The sequence below is a fragment of the Dama dama genome, chromosome 32, assembly GCF_033118175.1.
Source record: "Dama dama isolate Ldn47 chromosome 32, ASM3311817v1, whole genome shotgun sequence".
Taxonomy (NCBI): Eukaryota; Metazoa; Chordata; class Mammalia; order Artiodactyla; family Cervidae; genus Dama; species Dama dama.
In genome coordinates this window covers 14,416,482-14,441,037 of record NC_083712.1, presented here as the reverse complement: position 1 = coordinate 14,441,037, position 24,556 = coordinate 14,416,482, and the positions used below count along the sequence as shown (strand labels likewise).

Here is a 24,556-nt window from a genome sequence, read left to right as displayed (position 1 = left end):
CTACTGGAAAAACCATAACTTTGACTAGACAGACTTTTGTTGACAAAGTAATGTCTCTGCTTTTTAATATGCTGTCTAGGTTGGTCACAACTTGTTCCAAGGAGCAAGCATCTTTTAATTTCATGGCTGCCCAGCTGCAGTGATTTTGGAGCCCAAGAAAATAGTCTCTCACTGTTTCCATTGTTTCCCCATCTATTTGCCATGAAGTGATGGGACCGGATGCCATGATCTTCGTTTTCTGAATGTTGAGTTTTAAGCCAGCTTTTTCACGCTCCTCTTTCACTTTCATCAAGTGGTTCTTTAGTCCCTCCTCACTTTCTGCCTTAAGGGTGGCGTCACCTGCGTATCTGAGGTTATCATAGATGATATCATCTGCTTCTGCTCACATTAGTAACTCCGTGTGAAGCCATCCCCTTTCCTCCTCATTCCACAGATTTTCATGATCATCTCAGAAATATTTAAACGTACTGAGCCCTTATGATATGTGCACACTGATCCAGGCTCTTCACTCATTTAACTTATTGATTTAATCCAACACAGCCCTGTGAGGCATATCCTATTTCCATCTTTTACAAACAAAAATAAATAACTCATCACATAATAAGTCTCATAACTAATAAAAGATAGGGATGGTGCTCCAAAGCCTGTGTCTTAACCGATTCAAAATACTGCCTTATAATAAAGTCACATCAAAGGTCACCTCCTCTGAGAGGGCTCCTACACTCCCTCAGGCCAAATTATTTGCTTCCTCCCTGATACTAATATATTTTTACCATGGTAGAGCTTTTCAGATATTTATATCTCTGTACCTTCTATAAATAACCTACCCAATGGAACTTCCTGCAATGACAGCGTGGTGTCTACGCTGTACCAAGTGGTGGCCACTAGCCAGTCCCATGTGGCTACTGAGAAGTTGAAATGTAGCCACTGTTACTCACTTTATTTTATTTTAATTTGTTAATATTTAAATCCAAACAGCCACATGGGGCTAGTGGCTACCATATTGAATAGTGATGATCTAGTGCACAGCAAAGAACAGAACAATAACTCCTCAAAAAGTTCACTGAACAAAACAATTATCCATGAAAAACATATTGGGCAAAGAAAAAACACTTATATAACTCCATTTCTGGTTTGCTTTTTCACCATATACAGACTCACATTGGTTTACTATATTAATAAACATGTACTGAATAAACATTCGGTGAAATACTATATAGCTTTACTCTCAAGTCTATGCCATATTTTGTCTTGCATAATAAGATGTATCTAAGAACCACATTGATTTTTACCTTTTACTGTAAAAGTTTTTAAAAGATGTTAATAACTCTGATGTGCAAATATTTAATTTATAATTGTGCCTGGTCTGCAATCTTTTTTTATCTTTCACTGATAAATCTCAAGTGACTAGCTCAGGGCCTAGTAAGGATTCACTAAATAGTTGTCCAATGAATGAATGAATCATGCACACTGGGGCATCCTTGTGAAGTGTGATGATCTAATTTACAAATTAGCTTCAAATATTATGCGATTTTTATGAACACAATGTAATAATTAAGGAAATAGGTACACTAAATTTTGTAGACATTAATTCATCTTAATTTTGAAGATTTTTTTCCATTGGCAGTTTGGAACAAAACCTGTATTGTTTCCATTTTCCAAACAAAAACAGTCTTTGTCTTCTGAAACGTCTTCAACCTCCTCAAAATGCTTGACTACAGAAACCACAACATTCAAAATGTCGGTTTCTAAGGGGAAGCCGGATGGGACTGAGTGTTCTAAATCGGTTACTTCTTAAAGGGTAAAACGGAGATTGAAAGCTCCGCCCAAGGTTTAAGCTCCTGGAACCGAGTCCTTTCCCAGTGGGACCAGGGATGCGCGTGCACCAACCCAGGGTGGCAGGACCCCAAGCTGGAGGACCCGTGAGGCGGGGCGTTGGCGCTGAGTCCCCGCCCCCACTAGGCCCCGCCCCACACCGGTGCTGCCATAGAAACCCAGACATGGCTGCCGCCGGCCCTGGAGAAGGGCGTTTGACACAGCCGGCGGCAGCCCGCTCCAAGTCACGGTCAATTTTCCCATGTCAAGCAGCTCCCAATGGAGGGAAGCCTAAGAAGTGTCTGGTCTATCCTCATCCCCCGAAGAGCTCCCGCCTGTCTCGGTCGGTTCTGCGCTGGCTCCAGGGCCTCGATCTCACCTTCTTCCCCAGGAACATCAGCAGGTGCTGAAGAGGTCCGGCCCCCGGACGCCTAGCGGGCGCTGAGGGCCCAGCAGAGCAGCCTGGAGATCCGTTCAGGGGCTCTTTCCAGGGACTGCCCCCGCCTCCGCCCACTTACCACACACACACACACACACTCACACTCATACATTCATATACACACACACTCACACATTCATATACACACACTCACATACACACACACACACAAAATACACACACACTCACACACTCCTTGCTCTCTTAGGGAGATGACCTAAAAAAACAGGATGGAGCATTTCACTCAATCAATCATTACTTAGACTTAAGCCAATAGAGAATAATTTGGTAACTAAAAAAAAAAAAGTCCAGGCGCTTTCTTCAGGGACATTGGAGATTTATATTAGTGAGGATCAGTTTACTTTCTGTTAGATCTTGCAATCTAGTTTGAGAGTTGTCAGGGACTGAAAAAAGTTGCTGTCTAACCGCAGCCTCGCTAAACACTGCTGTTGTTCGGTCGCTAACACATGTCTGACTCTTTGCCACCCTGTGGGGTGGAGCATTCCAGGCTTCCCTGTCCTTCTCTAGCTCCTGGAGTTTGCTCAAACTCATGTCCACTGAATTGGTTATGTTATCCAATGATCTCATCCTCCTTTGTCCCCTTCTCCTCTTGCCCTTAATCTTTCCCAGCATCAGGGTCTTTTCCAATGAGTTGGCTCTTTGCATCAGATGACCAAAGAAGTGGAGCTTCATCTTCAGCATCACTCCTTCCAATGAGTATCCAGAGTTGATTTTCTTTAGGATAGACTGGTTGGATCTCCTTGCAGTCCAAAGGACTCTCAAGAGTCCTCTCGAGCACCACAGTTCAAAGCATCAATTTTTTGGCGCTGAGCCTTCTTTATGGTCCAACTCTCACAGCTGTACATGACTACTGGAAAAAACACAGCTTTGACTCTACGGGCCTTTGTCACAATGAGGTCTCTGCTTTTTAACAAAGAATGCTGTCTAGGTTTGTCACAGGTTTTCTTTCAAGAAGCAAGCATCTTTTAATTTCACTTGCTGAACATAACTGGCAGTTAATATTTTTTCTGGGAATGCAAACTAAATTCCAGAAAAATAATGACTTTGTAGGCAATGACTCTGGCTTATTAATTTCAGTTTTCCTTAAGAAAGATGCCTGAACTTTTCAGTGGATACAGGTATCACATGGGGATCTTGTTAAAATGCATGTTCAATACAAAATAATGGTTTTGGCTTCATAAAAGGAATGCCACCAGCTTTGGTGCGCCTAGTCTTACCCAAATGCTATTCCATAGCAGGCTTCCTTAGATCAGTGATCCAAGAAAGCTCCATAAGTTAGCTGCTGTCAGTATAGAATATTTAAGTGGTATTAATTAACTATAAATACAAACTGCATAAGTAACTGCACTTTATTTCATTTCCTTATCGCTATGGAACAGGGATTTTTCAAATGGCTTCTTGATAGCAGAAATATTCACTACATATTACCCCTGGGACCTTAAATTGTCATCCTTTGAAAATGGAACTTCTTTAAAAGTCAAGTTGGATAACTGGGCACAGTTGGAAAAGGTAAATTGGCAATCACTGACACTTTTAACTGTTGAGAAGTTTGTTTGAAGAGGTGTATTCCTGAGATCTTGGATTTCTCTGTATATGCGTGTGTGGCCATGTGCTGGGTTAGTAGCTTGTTTCCTTGTATTGAAAAGAAGGTTACTAAGGTTTATGTCAAGAGACCTATGAAACTTGGCATACTCACTTCAAATTGGGAGTGGGATATAATAGTTGATTTTCTTGCTGAGTAATAATACCTTTTAATAATTATCACATTAAACCTCAAACTATTAGTTGAGGATTAAATGGAGACTAAAGTGAATTCACAGTAATTGGAGACTTTTTTAGAACTTCTTATGATGAAAGTATTCTCTTTCCACCATTAAAGTTCCTGGCAAGAAAAAAACTTAAATTACCTAAAGAACTAATCCACGGAACAATTCACTGTAAAGCTGGAGTACCTGAAATACTGATACAGGAGGTGTATACCTTGTTAACACATCGAGAGTGAGTTATCTGGAATTTTCTAGTAATATAATTTAATATTAAACTTTTGATAATATAAATCTTATTACCAAAATGGCATTTGTCAACAATATTTTATTTTATTTTTCCAGAATTAAAAGTATCCAGGATGACCTCGTGAATTTCACAGACTACAGTTACCAGATGCAGTTGCCCCTGGTCCCTAGGTCGACAGCTTCAAAGTCTATTAAAGATAACATTAGGCTATCAGAACTAATAGGCAATCCCAGCAAACTTAACAATGAACTTAAAGTAGAGTTCCTCTTCCTTTTACAAATGTTGCAAAGGAAATTGAGCAGAAAACTGAACCCAAGTAAGTTTTCCTTGGACGTAGTCAACTGGGTTCTTCCAAGCTTAACAAGGCTCTACTTGAGCGCAAGTGAAAGAAAAGCCTGCCACTGTCCCCGATTCATGGACTGTTGTAATTTCATCTGTTGTGACTTTTATTAATTCAGTCATATATGCATTATATCTATCATATCATTTTGTGCTTTTAACATTTTCTATTTCTTATTTTTTGTCTTACCTATTTTATTTTCTTCTTTAGGACTGAACTTTTTTCCAAAGACCCCGCTACTAATTTGGAAAATCACAAATTTATACTCTTTCTAGTGCTACCATAGAAATTTTAACATGCATATGTATCTTAGTCTAAGTGTAATATATTTATTCTCTTCCTCAAACTGTAAGGACCTTAGAACACTACCCACTCCCTGCCAGCCCCGTGTCCCACTTAAGTTCTCTTTTTTAAAAAGTTGATGCTATTTCTCCCTTTTATTTTTATTTATTTATTTTTGGCCACACTGCACAGACATGCAAGATCTTAATTCCTCCACCAGGGATTGAATCCGTGCTCCCTGTAATAGAAGGGCAGATTCTTAACCACTGGACTACCAGAGAAGTCCCCCTACTTAAGTTCTTTTGTTGTTCAGCATTTTAGTTTTGTTGTTATTTTTTTAACACCAGAAAATCAAGCATCATTTTTTGTCCCTAATGTTTGCTTACATTTAATCTGTCTTACTATTACTTCTACTTATTGGTTCTGGTAGGAATTTCTGGAACAAAACACATCCATTCCATTTAATCTTCAATTTAAAAGTCCATTTTAGTGCAAAGCTGACCTGCATCCCTGTTTGCTTTGGAACACAATTTCTCTTTAGCCATGGACACCTCAACCCTTCAGATTATTGAACAGAATTCTTTTATCATCAGTGTTGATTTTTGAGACTGCTGATTTTAAGCAGCCAAAGTGATTGTAACAGTTCTGTGCAATATGACTGTCCAGAGTGGTATTTAGCGCACATGGGGCACAGCTGATGAGTAGAAATGACCTCAGACATATCTTCTAGCCTCCGTGAGGGTGAGCTCAGAGGAGTAAGTGGTCTTTAGAAGCACAGTGAAACTGATGCCCAAGTGCTGCAGTTGATAGAATTAGTAAGAAACACAGAAACATGGAAAATAATTTTGTCACCATTTTTACAGTATAAAAATAATTGCAAAATGAAAGATACTGTATGATTTTATCTATATGAAATATAAAAACATGTAAAGCTAACCTATGATGATAGATGTCAAGACAGTTTTCTTTTTAGAGTTCTGGAGCGTCCCTGGTGGCTCAATGGTAAAGAATCCGCCTGCCAACAAGGGTTCGATCCCTGGGTCAGGAAGATCCCCTGGAGAAGTAAATGGCCACCCACTCCAGTATTCTTGCCTAAGAAATCCCATGGACAGAGGAACCTGGCAGGTTACAGTCCATGGGGTCACAAAGGGTCAGACATGACTTAGTGACTAAATAACAATAACAGAGAGACATGAGGGGGTTTGGGGGTGCTGGTACTATACTGCTTCTGCATCAAGCTGATGGCAACCCAGGTATGTATTCACTCTGAAAATTCATCAAACTGTAACAATACCATTTGTTCATTTTTCTGTATGTATATTATTATTGAATAAAAGCTTATCAAAAGACTAATAGGAACACAGGGATAGTGTCTTTAAAGTAACTTTTTTGAAGCAACTATTCTGTGCATCAGAGATGTGAACCATGGTGGAGAGGGCTATTAACCTATGTATTCACACCACTCTCAGGAATATGATACAAAAGTGAAAGTGAAAGTGAAGTCACTCAGTCCTGTCTGACTCTCTGTGACCCTGTGGACTGTAGCCTGCCAGGCTCCTCCGTCCATGGGATTTTCCAGGCAAGAATACTGGGGTGGGTGGCCATTTCCTTCTCCAGGGGATTTTCCTGACCCAGGGATCGAACCCGGGTCTCCCGTATTGCAGACAGACTCTTTACCGTTTGAGCTACCAAGGAATCCCTGATGTCTAAATAATCTGCTTAAATGAAAATTGCAGTGTCTTATTTTGACAATAGTCATAATGAATTTTTAAGAAAAAATGTTTTGTTTGTATTTTATAGAATGGTTTGCAGTCAAACCAACAGTGGGAGAATCTACTCTTGATCACCGTCCTGCCAAAGCATCTGGGAACAAAAGCAATTCAGTCATTTCAAAGGAAAGAGCCGCTCCTGTGTCTTGTAAGTTTTTTGGAAGTTTTTTTTTTTACTTGTTAAAATTGATGTTTTTCTTTTATTTTGTTCATTTAAATTTTTTAAAATAGTAGAAATGTTGGTCTAGGCATTCAGTCTAGAACTGCGCAGGAGGTTGATGTGCTGTGATTTTCTGTAGGTGGTGCAAGCATGAGCACGTCGAGGGCTAAGAACCAGTCAAAACAGGGGAAACCCCCAAGCCAGGGTGCCCCCACCTTCTTCCAAACGAGCCATCCCAGTCCTGATTTCTACTTTAAAAAGTGAGTCTGAAACAGGGGAAGCGCAGTGGCAGAGCTCAAAACTTAGTTCTCTAGCAGCTGGATGATGAATCAATCCTAAGGCAGATGCAGACAACCTGCACACCTAGGCTTTCCAATCAGTTGTTCTACAAAAAGCCACAAGTTTAAATCCTGTGAATTCAGAAAACACTGTATACCACAGCAAACTGTAGCCAAACCACGGGCTAATGTCAGTCTCTGCCTGACAATTTTGTATAGCCTGCAAGTGAAGAACGGCTTTGACATCTTCAAATGGTTGGACACATATCAAAAGAAAAACGGTATCTCCTGACACATGAAAATGCGATGGAATTCCAGTTTCCATGTTGATGAGGAAAGCTGTGCTGGGACACAGCCATGCCTGTGCCTTTGTGCCTTGTCTGTAGCTGCTTCTCATCTAAAGCAGCAGGCCTGGTACTGGCCACAGAGACTGGCTCACAACGTAGGATCCCACACTTAGCAAATAAAAAGATGAGGGCAATACAACCAATACTCTTTAAGACATGTTGAGGACATACTTTTGCTAAAAAAAAATATTCACTATGTATCAGAAATTCAGATTTAACCGAGTGACCCATTTTTATCTGAAAACCCTACTCAAAGCTTGAAATATAATATTTATTGTCATGCCCTTGATGGAAACTATCCGTGGACTCTCTACAGAGCAGGCTGCCTAAAGTGTGAAGAGGGATTTCTTGGGCAAGATGGGGTGGAAGTTCTTTACTTATTAGCTCTGGGAAAGCAGTGTCAACTGATTTTTTTTTTTAATGACTTCTCAGAACCTTTCATATGCTAATATGCATTATGAATTTAAAAAGGGAAAAGTACATAGAATGAAGTGTTTTTCAAACTCTATCTGATCACATGGGGCTTCCCTGGTGGCTCAGCAATAAAGAATCTGCCTGCAATGCAGGAGACATGGGTTCCATCCCTGAGTCCGGAAGATCCCCTGGAGAAGGAAATGGCAACCCACTCCAGCATTCTTGCTGGGAGAATCCCATGGACAGAGGAGCCTGGTGGGCTACAGTCTGTGGGGTCACAAAGGAGTTGGACATGACTTAGCAACTTAACAACAACAATTTGATCATGCATCACTATTACTTAGTTTTGTTTTGCCATGGCTTGATAGCTCAGTCGGTAAAGAATCTGCCTGCAGTGCAGGAGACCCGGGTTTGATCCCTAGATGGGGAAGATCGCCTGGAGAAGGAAATGGCACCCTACTCCAGTATCCTTGCCTGGAAAATCTCATGGACAGAGGAGCCTGGTGGGCTGCGGTTCATGGGGTCACAAAGAGTTGGGCATGACTGAGCAACTTCACTTTCAGTTTCATGCACTGGAGAAGGAAATGGCAACCCACTCCAGTGTTCTTGCCTGGAGAATCCCAGGGACAGAGGAGCCTGGTGGGCTGCCGTCCAAGGGGTCGCACAGAGTCGGACACGACTGAAGTGACTTACCGGCAGCAGCCGCAGAGCAACTAACAGTTATGGCAACTGTTCCCCAGAGCACACTTTTTGACATTGAGACCTCAGGACAGCCAGTGGCTCAAAATACATCACCACGGAATCTAACAGAAGTGAAGTCCAATGCTTCTATGAGGGAAAGAAGAGCAGTTCATAGTTTCACCTTTAGGTTCTGAGAACACGTCCTCCCCTTCAGCCGGCCTCAGTCTCCTTCCATCAGGGATGTTTGCAGCAAGCGCTCCAGCAGGGTGGGCGCCGGAAGCCCGCGGGCTGGCGTGGGGAGGGCTGTGGCGGGCAGGGAGGAGACTGCAGTGGGTTCTCTCTTCACCCACCTGCCTCCGTCCCTGTAATGGGGCTCAAAGGACCTGACTGGGGATGAGAGAGCAGCGGTGGGAGTGAGCCAAAGCGAGGCTTTCTGCCTGTATAACAAACATGTCAGGTGTCACGCTTTAAAAACAAACAAAAAGTTGCCTACTGATAGCTGAGTTGCTGAAGAGTATTCTTCATTTCTGTTGTCTTTTCAGGAAACTTTCGAGACTTACAGGTGAGTTTTTCGAAAAACTGAATGCTATCGTTACTTCAGATGGGGACTCCTCGTAGCGTGGCCTCTTGCCCTTCCGTGTTTAATAAGGACGAACTGCTGTAAAGAACTCGTCCGCCATCTTGCGCTCTCGGTCCCGATTCCCTCGTTTCCGCGGCCTTGCCTTCTCCTTTTCAAAATGGCCGACGGGCGCCCTCACGGGGCCGGGCAGAGCAGGATGCCAAGCCACGAGCTTTTATCTCTTTCCTTCTCTCCAGCCTATTGTAGATCGTTGGACTCTCTCAACCGATGCACAACAGGAATTAATAAATGGTGTGGACCTGACTTTGGTAATTATACGGATGAGAGCCCCTTTTCCTGGGCTTTAACATCATTTACCTCCGTATTTGTGAGTTGGGTGCCGTTTCATTTCTGATAAGAGCAGAGTGATTACCTTGGGTAAGCTGACAGAACTTGAAAGTTAACAGGAGAGGCAACAACCCTCGACTGAAGGAATTTAACCCTATTTTACCACCTAAGACCGCACTTGGCACTGATTGGTACTGAAATCACAAGCTGTTCATCTGAAGTTTCTCTTAATATATTGATGGGGGTGGTAAAAATTAATTATAAAAAAAGGTTACTTTTTTTTTTTTTTAAACACTTAAGTTCCTTTGTTTACCTAAATCTAGCATCAACCACAACAATGGGCCAAGAAAATGCAGGTCTCTCAGTTATCTCTGGCCCATCCTATTTGAACCAAATCAGCTGAAGAGTCTGAGTGGCCAGCTTGGATACCTCAGCACAGAATTCTAGAAACCTAATTCTGAATTTCTGTGTTTGCAGATCTAAGCACTATTAAAATCACTGTTGCCTCACCTGCTTTCTGAAGCAACACTTAAAAATAGTAGTCATATTCAGTATCAGATGCACCCAATAAGCCCTGGGTATTTTTAGGCTCTGCAGATGACTTCTGGAGGCACTGGTATTCCGGTTTTGTATTTCCAACTACTATAATGCATGCTGTAAATGTTCTGTTTACTTGAGATTTTAGACTAACTTGTGCCCAGCCTCTTGCTAATTATTCTGTGTATGGTTGGTACATTAGAAACATTGATGGTTGTGTACATATTTAATAACCACAGTGGATCTTAATTTTATTTAAATATCCCACCAAATACAGGTAATAGTGTCAATCCACCTAAAGAAACTGAGGTTAAGCAAACTGGAGAACATTGTTTTGACGGTATGAAGCCTCCCAGAAATGTGGAAAAGGAACCAGAAGAAAAACCTGTCTAATGGCTTTGAAGAAGTGATGTTACCACCTCTTGCCACCCTAATAGGATACAATCGTCTACACTTGGATATATTTCAATATTAAAGTGTGTCTTATCCATAGTTGGGCTGAAGAACATATTTTTTAAAAATTCAATTCAACAACCATTTATTCAACACCTGTGCCTGCCTGGTACTGTTGAAAACACAAAATCGGTTTATTAGTATGCATGTTTATGCTTAGTCCCTCAGTCATGTCTGACTCTTTGCAACCCCACGGACCGTAGCCTGCCAGGCTCCTCTGTCCACAGGATTCTCCAGGCAAGAATACTGGAGTGGGTTGCCATTTCCTTCTCCAGGGAATCTTCCCGATCCAGCGATTAAACCCGCATATCCTGCGCTCCTGCAATGGCAGGAAGATTCTTTACCAAGAAGCCACCTGGGAAGCCCCTTCGTTAGTCCAAAATGAGCAAAAATAAGTTTAAAGGTACAGTTAAATATATTTCACCCCGATGAGTAAGAATTCTCTCATAACTTTTGTAGGAATTGTAAATCTACTTGGTAATGTTTTCCTCACTAGCAAATAGTTACACTACTAGTTTGCCTGGTATCATTTATTTACATGTCATGCTCATCAATACAATTTTTTCTGAATATTACTATTACACATTAGTCCATTGAAAATCTTGCCCACCTCTAGAAATAGCTTTACTTAAGCTATTTTTTAAAAATATGTATCTTTCCTGTTGATACTGGAAGGAAAATCATGCTTCACTTGGAACCTCATTCTGGTGTTTAGCAAACCATTTAGTTTGATTGAAAAACCCTTCCTGCTTGCTTCCAAGCCCCATATTTTTATCAAAGGGAAACAAAAGCAGTTTGATATTCTAAGTATACTTCCTATATTCTTGGTAATCTTAAATTATTTGGAAAATTTTCATTAAGTGGAATTATTCATGTTTTTTATGCTATCTCATTAATAGTGTCATTTGACTTCCAAGATGAGTATTACTAAGGCTGAATCTCATGATATGTTTGTCAATTTCCAACAAAACTCTATTCATTTTTCTGCATTTTTGAAGGCTTACACAGTTTCATGAGAATTTCAACATCCAGAGACTTTCTTGGTTAACTTTATCTTTCTGAACAGATAATATTTAGTAAAAGAAATTTAAAGGGAGTCCTGATAAAATAGATGACTTCTTGGGAACAAGTTTAGAAAATGTTGAGAATAGTCTTTTAAACCATAAAATGTAGTCCCTTAGGAAAGACTTTTTAGAGACAAGTCTCCTGAAACTCAGCTGGAGAAACATGCAAAGAATTAGATGTGGGTAAACAGTAAGTTTCTTCTCTTGATTCTGTGTTCAATCTCCTGCAAAAGCATTCATGGTCTAACTTCCAATAAATCATGTTTATTATAATTATAGAGTTAATATAAAATGATTAGAGATTGTGAATATTAAATTATCAAAATTAGTATTTATATCTTTTAAAAGAGTCAATTATCAAGTAAATTTTCACATATATTTCACTTCATTTGTTTTTTATCCCTCAATTCTTTTCATGCTTATATAACTCATTCCTTTTGTAACTGGACATTTAAGTTTCAGGTACAAAACCTGGGAATGTTTTCTTTTTAAAAAACTAAAACTCAAAAGTATTTTGACTGCATACCCATTTATTGATGTATATTAAATTTATAACTGAAAACTTTGATTAAACATGAACTAAAACTAGTGGTTTACCATGCATTTTGTAGAGGACAATATCGGTGCTAGTTAACTTGAAGATCAGCTGTATGTACCTTACATTTCAAGACTTGGGAGATATTCGGTCATTCAAATATTCATTAGGTATCTACTGTATGTCAAGCACTATTTATAGGTGTACTATTTTATACCTTTCAATGTTTTAACACTAGAATGGTTGGTACCTTTTATGCTTTGGGAAAAGTTTCTATGCTCTTTTATATTTGTCAGTCCTTTATAATTTGAATATTACCTTCCTCCCAAATATGGCTATTATATTTTATAAAGGAGACAGACACCTATTTTTTCCTTGAAATTATATAAATATTTTATTTGTTGAAGTTAATGATTAAAATCAACTGTGAGCCCTCCACGCCCCTCTCCTCCTCCAGACCTCTGCCTTTTGGACAACAGAGGTTAAGGTAATAGTAACTCACAAAAGGTCTTAAAAAAAACAATTAAGCATGGAGAAAAACCTTCCATCAAAATGGGTTGAGTCGTATTCCAGTCCCCAGAGGTGAGAATGGATTCACTTTTGCCCACATGAGAGCATCATTCAAGGAGATGGTGGATTTCCCATCTTCAAGGAAAAATACAGGACCCTGCACAGTGGGAGTTACAGGAAGAGAGGATGAGATTATGAATTTGCAGTATGTTTTTAAACTTCCAGACACAGAATCACTGTCATCAAAAAAATCACTGGTGATATTTAGGCAATGCTGATATGAAATTTAAAAATAGGAGAAATACTAGATTTTTTGAATTGCTACCAAATAGAGAAACATTTTTAAATGCCCTGATGTCTTTCAAAATGTAATTTGGCTTTCTCATCTGAATTCTTTAATTACAACAGTGCTGTCAATGACAATAGATATTGTTAATCTATTAATTACTACAAAGTTAACATTTATAAAGGCATACATGCCTAATAATAGACTTTAATATACTTCACCCTTTTCATCATATAGCCTACATCAATATAGCTGGGTAAATTATTTAAACTAGAAACTCAACTTGCTCTCCAGAAGATGAAAAATACACTGCTATATATGTGTATATTTAATATAGAGTCATGTCAATTCTGTGATTTATAAGCCTATCTATAATTTAGTTACATCAGCTATTTTGTATATCAAGGGTAGTTCTGAAGAACTAAATCCAAAAAAACCTTTCAATCTGTATCTCCCGGCTCCTAGAAGAAAAAGCATGATTTCAGAAACACAAAAGTGCAATAAAAACTTAATTTCTTCATTATGTTACAAAGTTATCAGGCTTTGGACCCTGATTTCAAATGATGAGGGGCTTCCCTGGCAGCTCAGATGGTAAAGAAGCTGCCTGCAATGAGGGAGACCTGTGTTCGACCCCTTGGTTGGGAAGTCTCCTGGAAAACAGGAATGGCAACCCACACCAGTATTCTTTGCCTGGTGAATTCTATGGACAGATGAGCCTGGTAGGCTACAGTCTATGGGGTTGCAAAGAGTCAGACATGACTGAGCCACTAACACTTCAAATCATAAGACCTTGTTGTTAGCAAATTATTTTCAGATATTCAAGAATCCATTTATATGCAGTAGACAGTTTCCTATTCACAGGGTACTTGAAATTTCAGATTTAACCAAGACACATTAATTTTCTGCAGGAACAGAAATATCCCAGAGGGGTAGAACTCCCCCTGAATCAGTCATTTGTGCCTGAGTGTATGTCAGATAATTAGCAGATCCTTGCTTAAGGTGGGTTTGGGTGCAGAGAGGTTAGACAGCCTGGGGAGTAGATTGTCTCAGAAGGAGAAAAAGCCCTGAAGAGGAGGAAGAAATAGGAAGTCTGTCAAGCACTAGAAGTGGTACACGCAGGGCAGTTAGTGGCACTGAGGATGCAGTCGAAAAGCTGCAAGAGGGGTTTTGCTATTAATTATAAATTACTGAATTTACTGCTCTTGTTCTCAATCTCTGAACATTAGTGGATAGTACGCACATATCCTACCTGGCATCCTGTCTGTGGTTTGGAATATACTGGTGTGTTCTGAAGACTTAATTTCAGTGTCAAGTCAAGCTGCAGTTAGACTTTTCATTGGTAGCAAAACATCTGACTAGTTATCCCCCCCAAATACCTTTCTCCACTGATGTGGCACATTGGTGTTAGAGATGTAATTAGCGACGTTACATTAGAAATACAAGAATCCGCTTGGTGACATGTGATGATGCCTGGGAGATGGCATTCTTTTGGTCCCATCTGGTCTCCAGTAGCACTTCATGGGGATTCAGCTTGTTTACTTCTTGGGGACACCTACAACTGCTCCTGGCTCTGAATGATGAAAGCTTCTCTATTTTCTGGTAATGAAGGCACCCCTGGGCCACACGGGCAGGCCTGGCATTATTCAGCATTGTTACTTTGATTGCACACGAGGGGCCATTTCTTGGGAATTAGCCATCCCTCATGATAGAGCCCCGTAATTTTTAATCACTGAGAAGTTCACTAAGTCAATGTAAGAATATGCATAATATGTAGATTTATTATACATCTATCAGTTTTTAATTGCTGTGTGTTTAGAAAATACCAATGGAGACTATAAAGTTACATTTAACCTACTGAGAGAACAATGTGTAACTGTGTTGACTGTTGCTTTGTCTCCCTTATTTAATTTCCCTAAGGAAATGATCTGTCTTTAAAACATTTGTTACTAAGTATACACGCCATTTGTTACTAAGTGTATATATTATATGAATTGTTTTTATAATAAAAAGTACAATGACTATGTCTGGATTAATTTTAAGGAGAGAGAAACCACTTATATCAAATACAAACGCTTATTAAGGGCAGTATTTTCTCACTGGGCCTCAGGTTTCCTACACTTTTATTCAGATTATTTTCTCATTTCAAAAAGTAATGAAAAAACAAAAATGATGGGCATGCATAATTTACACTTGACATTAGGCTGTACCTGGATTTTCAATCCCGTAAGACAAGAGATGTGAATGTCGGAATGACTGGGAAGATTCGACCCAGTCACATAATCTGGTCCAACAATTCCTCTGAGTCGTTCTTCCTTTAGCCTCTTCAGTAAAGTTGCATAAACCAGTCTTTGTGAATCAGAAGGGGGTGTATATGGAGAGTCTTCTGATGATCTATATTTCCAACAGATATTCCATTTTTATTTTTGTAGAATCACAGGATTGTCAAGGCTCAGATTAAAAACTCCCCAATGATAATTTAGTCCTTTGTAAGTGATGGCAAATTAATTTAGACTAAATTTATAGTAAAAGGAAGGACTTGAAAAAGGCAGGAGTGTTATAAATTATTACTGAGTGTGTGCTAAACAACCCAAGATTCATTCTCCTGCCAAAATAAATAATGAGACAACAATTTACAAGTCTGTCTACAATATCAAGCAACACATTGTGTATTCAATTTTTATATCAGAGGTTATATTCACTCACGGGTTGACAATCTGTGTGCAAGCTCTCCATGCGTCCAGTTCCTCAGAAAGGTGCTCAATTTTTAAAGGCACTGACACGTTCCGCCGTTTTAACAGCTGACTGAAACATGCCAGAAGTAAATTAACATCTGACATCCACGATGAAGACAGCAAAAAAGCAAATGAATTTTAAACAATTGCAATTTTAGATATAACCACTGTTGTTCACGTATCTATGTGTATATGTAAATATATGTGTGCACGCGCGCGTGTGTGGGTCTGTGTGTGTGTCTGTGTCTGTAACTCTCTGGCAAGTCAAACATATTTCAATAAATGCTGGATGATAGGATGAGCAATGCTGAGTAACGCTCAGAGAAATTCCCTTATATCTTAATATTGTTGAAAGTTGCTTTCCATCTGTGGCTACGCTGCTGACATAGATTTTCCCTGGAGTGCCCTGACATCAGAGATTCTTCCGAGAGCTCCAGGCGCAGGCCCACGGTCACACAGCCCTCCACCTCGACGAGAGGGGCAATCAGGAAGGAGAGAGCTCTGCTTCTCTCAGAACCCTGTGCCCACAGGAAGGAAACTCAGAGAAACTGCTTCACCATGGACTCTCCACACCTTTAGGAGTCACCTGCTCTGGAGATGGTTTTTTTTTGTGGGGAAGGCACTGAGTTTTATTTTTGAGTACGACAAGTTTTATGCACGATGGTTGAGTTCAGCATGCTGTCCTGAAAACACAGGAGTTTGGCAGGTAGGTTGTATTTGAATATAGAATATGAAATAGGGAGTACCTGCCAGTGACCAACCTCTCTACTTTGCACTTTTCTACTGTGGTGATGGGCAAGCTGAAATACAGTTTCTCATCTTCCTTTAAAAGAGGATTACACAGTCCTGGCCAGTGGGTTGCAGGCGCACAGCACGAAGGAAGACTTTCCTTCCAAAATCAGAAGCTCCTGCTCTCTGCGGTCTCCATGCGGTCACCCTCACCTCCCCTTCCCACTTCAAATGCGGCCACGATACACAGAGGGCAAGAAGCTAGCTGGTAACTCTGGGTCACTCAGGCAGGAGGAAGGAAGCCAAAGATGTCAGATTTGAAAGAAAGGAAGAATCCAGATCCTTGATGGAATCTGCCCAGATGGTAAAGAAATCTGCCTGCAATGCAGGAGGACCCAGGTTTGATCCCTGGGTCTGAATGATCCCCTGGAGAAGGCAATGGCAACCCGCTCCAGTACTCTTGCCTGGAGAATCCTATGGGCAGAGGAGCCTGGCGGGATACAGTCCATGGGGTCGCAAAGAGCTGGACATGACTGAGTGACTAATACTTTCACTTTCACTCACTGTTAATTTGCATCACTTTACTGATGCTTTATTATGAAGCATATGCTTAGTAAATAAATGAACATGTGCAAAATGTATTTGCTGCCTCTACAGTGCACTTCAGACGCTAACCGTCTCACTTACTTCTCTACTGACTTATTTGGAGAGAAACTGCTTTTACCTCGTGAACTCATACAGTGCTGGAACGATGCTTTGATATTGCCTTCTGATAGCCAGTAACGCGCCAACGTACCCACATAATATCAGCAACTCATTTCGAGCTCTAGAAGAGAATGTATTTATTTTTAAAAATTCTATAATTTGAGGTACAGAACATTGCTCTTATTTAGTTACTGAACTTGTGTCTCATTTTGATGAGTAACATTTATAGCAAATTATGCTTAGAAAATTTTCTAAATGTAAAGATGTTTTTATTCATCAGTTAGCTCCTATTCAGACATGAACAGAATAATACAAATTGTATTTTACAATAAAAGTCTTTAAATAATATGGGACTCTTGCCTTCTTGTTTTTCTCTCTCCCGTCTGCTCCTGCGACTTCTACCAGAGTCACAGGCAGCTGCAGCAGTTTTCCCGTGTGGCGTCGCAACAGAAACAGCCTAGAGCCTTTATAAGAAATATACACGGTTCTCGGGCCTTCAGCTACATGGGTAATAATGCCCTTAAATGATACCTGAATTCGAGGACGGTGTCTATTCTTTTACTTTCTAGCACTTTCGTGTCTTTGCCCACCCTAGTCTGCTTTGTATACATGGATTTTTAAGAGCTATGACCACTACACAGACCACTGGGGACATGTGGTGCAAAATGACCCCAAAGCTCTGAAGTAGCCCTGTTTGAACGAGGTGTGTCTGCATGTGTCTTTGTGTACACACACACACACACACACACACACACACACACACGGTATTAGGAAATGGGGCCAGTAAGATCTATCTTAGGTTTCAAAGTGACCTCTCTATTAAGGATAAAACAAAATGTAATTTTTCTACATGTGCACCTATCTGTCCAAGAGATCTTATTTCTTCATCTGAACACCAAAAACAATACAGCCATTTTGAAACATTGCATAAGTTTGGTTACACATTTTGGGGAAAAAGTACTCACTCAGTACATGTATGCAAGACCAATTTTTCAGTACGAATATAACTCAACAGGTCAAGAACGGGGTAAATGGTGTCCAAAGTCCAATCTGAACTACTGATGTGTTCTGGCAAAATAAAACCGGAGTCTCTAAATAAAAGGATTAAAACTTGTTCACTCAAATTTTAACTTGTGTGATTGATTCTTTTCTGGTCAATGCTAACTACCTCTTTATTTTCTAGATCCCAGTCAGGTCCCGATACCAAACCACCAGCAATCTCTTTCTTTTTTAAATTCAGGATGGCTAGTACTTTTTTTTAAGCCTTTTTAAAAAATCAATACAAATGAAAATACCAAATAAAATAGTAGATTTTAAATTATACTACCAACTAAATACATACCTTTGATGAAGTCAATACCAATCGGAAGGGCTTTTTCAGGTTCTTGACTTAGCAAGTAATACTTTATAGTTTCAAATATTTTGCCATCGGCATGGGCTGTCTCAGCTAACTGCATACATTCTTCTACTGTGGGTAGCTTGCACTAGAAAAGAATTGGTTTCATGACAATGCTACTAATATTTATAGGAATAAAAGCAATAGTATTAATATAAGTGCTAAGTATTTCCAATATACCTGGTATGTTCTCTAATTAAAGTTGCTGAAAATGGATGCAAATGAAATAATCTGTACTGGGAGCATATATTTGTGTTAATATCATTAAGATCTAATAACAATAAATATGATATTATCTAATGAGTCAATACTTTTAAACACACAAACACCCAACAAAAAAGGTGGAAGAAAATTGTCCTGATTGTGATAATGGGATTAGTACCCACAAATGTCATTTAGCAGGAATACTGAAATTAGTTATTTTAGAACAAATATACTCACCAGTGTCAAAAATTATATTAAATGTAGAAAACACAAAAGGTAATGCTTATGTGTCCTCTACACGGTAACTAACTTTCACTTGACCTTGAGACACAGCAATTTTATTTTGAGCAGGAAGGCAAAAAAAGGACAAGCTCTTTATAGCTTTTTTTTTTTTTTAGCTTTGACATTCTGAAATGTCACGAAGTGGAGATTTCAGCCTATAAAATTATATTACTGTAGAATGAAAAGCAACGGTTTTTCAAATAATCTTTTCAAATAATTTTTCTGTTAAAACTGAGAATCTACTCCTCCTTCCTGGAAGTTCTGCTTCCAAAACGTGGGTGGGGATTAATTTACCTTTTATGTAAACTTTTGATGTGTTCACGATTTTTTAAGCACAGGTGTAAGAGTGTGTTAGTTTGCTTCTAAGCGAGGCTACATAGCTTACTGCCCTGTCTCTCTAATCTTTGCAAACACTGATGCAGCTTCTGCTGCAGAAACAACTGTGTCGTGATGGGAGGTGATGTGGTTCATCCACAAGGTCAGACGTCTCCTTTGAGACCTGTCACTCTCATCCCTTCTCTTTTTTTAAAATCTCCTTAAGACTTCCCTGGTGGCTCAGACAGTAATGCATCTGCCTACAATGTGGGAGACCCAGGTTCAATCCCTGGGTCGGGAAGATCTCCTGGAGAAGGAAATGGCAACCCACTCCAGTATCCTTGCCTGGAAAATCCCATGGACAGAGGAACCTGGTAGGCTACAGTCCATGGGGTCGCAAAGAGTTGGACACGACTGAGCGACTTCACTTTCACTTTAAGTTACTAATATTGTTTATTTATTAATGCATTTATTCAATAGTTTCATATTTTTTGCTGTTTAAAAATTAACTAAATGGAATAAAAAAAAAATATTGCCTTATTTGGCTGCGCCAGGTCTCAGCTGTGGCCTGTGGGATCTAGTTCCCTGACCAGGGATCAAGCCCAGGCCTCCTGTTTTGGGAGCATGGAGTCTTGGCCACTGGATCACCAGGGAAGTCCCAAAAGGAATATTTTAGATCCCTCAATCTCTCAAAAAATTTACAAACTAAATTACAAGTGCTCATGTGTACGTGACACTTCATCTGACACTCCCCACCTGTATTCCCTGAAAGCCAGTTATTTGCTGAGCAACTACTAAGTGCCTGGTTAGACAGAAGAAACGTTTCTTCACTTTGCTAATGCTCTGAGAGCAGAGGGAGTTAAAGAACCGGCCCCACAGAAATTGCATTCTGACACAGAATGTGCTAAGAGCAGGCTGATCATTCCTGCAATTCTTACCCTATCTTACAATTCTCAAAGCTATATAACTTAGTATTTAAATATAATTTTTAGAGGAGTTGCTTGGTGGCCTAGTGGATTCCAGGCATTTAGTACTGTGGCCCTGGGTTCAATCCCTGGTTGGGGAACTGAGATCCCCCAAGCTGTGCGTTGTGGCTGAATATATATATATAAACACACACACACACACACATATGGATTTTTAGTCTTGTGAAATTCTCCAGATATTAACACCTTTACACATATAACTAGTCTTTCTAAAGAGTTATTAATGAAGTCTGATCCAAGAGTCCAATTATACCCTTTTAGAATGTATGATAAAAAGAGCAGGTGAACACTGTTATGAAACTATGCTCACAGATGATTTTCAAAATGAAAATCACATGGTGTGTACACGGTTTAATCATCTGCTTTTTATTTTAATGTTCTATAGCCATCCATCAATAAAAACAGAACTTCATCATTTTTTAACAGATTAGTAGCACTGACATATAGAAATGTACTGTAATTAATACAATCTCCCTGTTGCTGAATATTTTGATCACTTTTGTATGTAATCTTGATAGATTCCTATATTCTGTAATGGAGCATTTATAAAAAGCACTTTAGAATAAGCATGCAAATTTCATTATACTTCAGTAATTCTTTTCAAGATCCTAAACTGTTTTTTAAAAGTTAGCATGCATGTGTGCATGCTAAGTCGCTTCAGCTGTTTCCCACTCTCTGCGACTCCATGGACCATACCCGGCCAGGCTTCTCTGTCCATGGGACCCCCTAGGTGAGGGTACCTTAAGATGCAAAGGGCTTGCAATGGGCAGTTAGATGTGTTGACGTTTTCACATCAACATTAACCAATTATGGCAAGTTCCCTACCTTCTCTGAGTTCACTTTCTTTATAAATTAGGAACAGTATCCCCTGCTTTTTCAGGGTTTTGTGAGAGTTGAGTCAATAGCCGACAGATGTGAAAATTTAGAACAGCCCCCAAAATACAGCAGAAATTCAATCAATGCTTTATGTTGCTGTTGTAATTTTTGCTGTCTTTATAAGAGGATCCTGAAAGGATCATCTGTTTGTTTCTCTGCAAGAATTTCTATCTGACCAAACCTAACACTAATGAGATCACAGCATGACATTCCAAACGCGAACACTGAGGATTGCCAGCATACCTTCTCATGAAGGTCGTTTCTCTCTTCCGTACACCCTGGGTAGAAAGCGCAGAGTCTCACTAACTGTAGTTCACTGTCCGGAGTCATGAGGAGAAGGTCAGCCGCCAGATTCCTATTCACATGACAAAAGGGGAAACTTCAATGAGGAAAAAACTGAGAAACAACGTTTTAGAACTCTTTCAAAGAAAGGAGAGTCTCCCGTGCCTTCCTATTTACATAGAGTACTGATTTTCTAAGTAATTATGAAACTCCTCTAGATGTAGATTACAGAAACCAAAGGGCACGAAGGAAAACTAGATAATACCTGTATCCAACGGATGGAAAGCTTAAAAGAAAATAAATTTGAATATCATGAATATGTGATGAAAGCCAAGAAAAGGCGAACTTTCACAAGTGTAAAAGCAAAAAAGAAGTGTTCTTGGTTTATGAAAGCATATTCTCTTAAGATAATGCAGCTATCTTAATTACTGTGTTTTAAATTTGTGGAGCTCTACTAATAGCTGAGGATTATACACTTCACCTGGAGATAAGCCTGATCCACGTATTTCAGCGTATGCACTTGATCCTGGTTTCTGGTATACATACCTATGGCTGCATAAAGGAAGGGCTCTTGTAGGGAGTTAAGAAGAAACAGAAGTTTGCTTTCTATTAAAAGCATCCCCTGTGGCTCAGCAGTAAAGACTGCCTGCAATGCAGGCGCCACAGGAGACATGAATTCAGTCCATGGGGCAGGAAGATTGCCTGGAGGAGCGCATGGCAGCCCACTCCAGTATTCTTGTGTGGAGAATCCCATGGACAGAGAATCCCATGGTGGGCTACAGGCCATGGGGTTGCAAAGAGTCAGACACAACTGAACAACTAGGCATGCACGCAACCTAGGATGTGCATGCTCAGTTGAAAGATCTCTAATCCTCTTCAAAACTTATTATCTATTTATGGTTTGCTCCTTTTTCAGTGTTTAGAAAGAAGTAGTCACATTTTATTTGAATGAGATGATGACTTCTAGCATAGAGTCAGTTACCTTTGTGGGTAAGCTGTCTGAATTAGACCTCACACTTCCGGTTGGGTCTGAGGCAGTAGGGGACTGGGTCCTCAGGAGGGACAGTCAGTGTTAAGATACATTCGCATCTGATGCTGAGAGTGGGGTACCACTCAGTTCTACGGGGGGAGGGAGCTCTTATGTCACTGTGAGATACGCGTCAATTTTAGAGTAACTCTAAGATTATCGATTCACTCTGAAGCCCCCAGACCCAACAGGAAAGAAGAGTGGGAAGCACTGCTCTCTTTCTGACGTCTGTAGTCAGCTGAATGTCTGTGTTTCCCCAGGAGTCCTAAGTTGACATCTAACCCCCAATGTGATGGTATTAGGAGGCAGAGTCTTTGGTAGGTTGCAGGGTCATGAAGGCAGGGCCCTGAGGAAAGGGGTTAGTGTCCTGACAAAGGAGGCCACGGGGAGTTTCCTAACCCTTTTTTCCACGTGAGCACAGCAAAAACAGCCGGTATGAACCAGCAAGCCCGCTCTTACCAGACACCAAATCTGCCAGTTTATCTTGAACTTCTCTCTCTCCAGAACTGTGAATAATAAATTTCTCTTGTTTGTAGGCCACCCAGTCTGTCGTATTTTACACTAAGATAGTAGCTAAGAGTACAAACTATAAAGCCAATTTATGTAACTTGTAGTTTTGGTCATAAAATTTACTGAGACCAGTAAGTCTCAGTAAATTTATGCTACTGTTGGGCATTCAGTGAATTGCATATGCAGGGACAGCAGTGTTGTTAGCTGTGATTGTCACCATCATCGTCCTCCACTGTTCAGCAGTGGCGTCTGCATCATCCACTGTTCAGACTGGGGGTGTGTGTGCAGACAGTGCAGAGAAGTGAAGTCCTGATGAGCAAGCTCATTTAAAACTTCTCAAGGTTCTAAGTATTTTGGGGAAAGAGAAGACAGAAGCCTAAAATCATCTTTATTCAACAAGTCCCTGTTGAGGGACAGTACTGTCTCGGTCATCAATGAAGCATCGTCTCCAATGAGGCATGGTCCACCCTAGGAACCAGGCTCTGAGATATGAGGGGGAACTGCTCTGAGCTCCAGCCTCCCCGGGTCTTTCCCAGGTTTAACTCTTAACAGCAGAGCTCCCCAACCTCTGGGATCTAATGCCTGATGATGTGAGGTGCAGCTGATTAATAATAATAGAAATAAAGTACATAATAAATGTAGTTGCTTCAATCATCCCAAAACCATCTCCCTACTTCCAGTGTGTAGAAAAATTGTCTTCCATGAAACTGGCCCCTGGTGCCAAAAGGTTGGAGGCTGTTGTCTTAAAGCATCACCCAAGTTGATTACAAGTGTATAGTCATACCATCTTTGCTATTACTCTCCATTAGAAAAGAGACTTTATTTTCTAAACCTCCAACTAATACACAAGATCCAGCAAGAATGAGCGTAGATATGTAGAATTTCCAATGTGGGAATGTGCGGTCCTGATAATCTGAGGAAGTGCATGTCTATTGTTTAATGATGCTTTATGTGCTTGAAATATCACGAATTAGAACTGGGTTACTTCAGAATAAGTGATGGTAGATTTCATTATATGCTCGCAGTAGTTCTTACTATTAATTCATATTCGTAGCACCACTTCCTTCACAATCTTATCTTTTATTTAAAAAGGAGACATTTAAAATTGCAATATTGCATTTTTAAAACATCACATGCAACTTATATTTAAAAATGCATTTCATCACTATGAAACTATTCTTTAACTTTAGAAATGCTCACCACATACATACATACATATATATATATACATATATATGTGTATATATATATATATATAATGGAATATTACTCAGACATAAAAAGGAGTGAAATCAGGTCATTTGTGGTGATGTGGTTGGATCTAGTCTGTCATACACAGTTGAAGTAAGTTAGAAAGAGAATAACAAACATCACATATTTTAATGCATATATATGGAATGTAGAAAAATGACAGAGATGAACCTATTTCCAGGGCAGGAATAGAGACGAAGACACAGAGAATGGACTTGGGGACACAGCGGGGAAGGAAAGAGTGGCACTGATGTACATACACTTCCATGCATAAAACAGTGAGTAGGAAGCTTCTATGTAACACAGGGAGGAGCTCCGCTCGGGGCTCTGTGGTGACCTAGAGGGGAGGTGAGTTGGGGGTGGTGGGATGGGGGTCCAAGGGGAGAGGATGCACGTATGCATGTAGCCGA

The 24,556-nt window shown here is 39.9% G+C and overlaps 2 protein-coding genes across 4 annotated transcripts in view; one reads left to right on the top strand and one right to left on the bottom strand.

The window, feature by feature from the left end:
- Positions 1–1,954: 1,954 nt before the first annotated feature.
- Positions 1,955–10,504, top strand: SPATA4 (spermatogenesis associated 4). Its single transcript, XM_061134892.1, has 9 exons — positions 1,955–2,218; positions 3,655–3,784; positions 4,155–4,273; positions 4,384–4,604; positions 6,711–6,827; positions 6,979–7,099; positions 9,102–9,121; positions 9,376–9,447; positions 10,281–10,504. Exons 1-9 carry the CDS (start codon positions 2,001–2,003, stop codon positions 10,394–10,396), a joined length of 1,134 nt encoding a protein of 377 aa, XP_060990875.1. The 5' UTR covers positions 1,955–2,000; the 3' UTR covers positions 10,397–10,504.
- Positions 10,505–12,428: 1,924 nt separating this feature from the next.
- Positions 12,429–24,556, bottom strand: part of WDR17 (WD repeat domain 17) — a 63,477-nt gene continuing 51,349 nt past the window's right edge. For 2 of the 3 annotated variants that reach the window (XM_061134580.1, XM_061134579.1), the window contains 7 exons: positions 21,320–21,431; positions 18,360–18,501; positions 17,983–18,085; positions 17,037–17,138; positions 15,555–15,653; positions 15,059–15,242; positions 12,429–12,722 (listed from right to left, as the gene is read on the bottom strand). In XM_061134580.1, coding sequence (XP_060990563.1) covers positions 12,603–12,722; positions 15,059–15,242; positions 15,555–15,653; positions 17,037–17,138; positions 17,983–18,085; positions 18,360–18,501; positions 21,320–21,431 — 862 coding nt within the window. In that variant the 3' untranslated portion in view covers positions 12,429–12,602. Of the gene's footprint in view, positions 12,723–15,058; positions 15,243–15,554; positions 15,654–17,036; positions 17,139–17,982; positions 18,109–18,359; positions 18,502–21,319; positions 21,432–24,556 lie in introns of those variants that run through there. The other variant, XM_061134581.1, reaches the window with a different exon arrangement.

Bases quoted from the DNA above. Each gene is read 5' to 3' on its own strand.
- SPATA4 (XM_061134892.1), top strand. From the start codon at position 2,001: ATGGCTGCCGCCGGCCCTGGAGAAGGGCGTTTGACACAGCCGGCGGCA. The intron at 3,785-4,154 runs GTAAATTGGCAA...CCACCATTAAAG, and splicing joins ACTGGGCACAGTTGGAAAAG to TTCCTGGCAAGAAAAAAACT. The intron at 7,100-9,101 runs GTGAGTCTGAAA...TTGTCTTTTCAG, and splicing joins CCTGATTTCTACTTTAAAAA to GAAACTTTCGAGACTTACAG.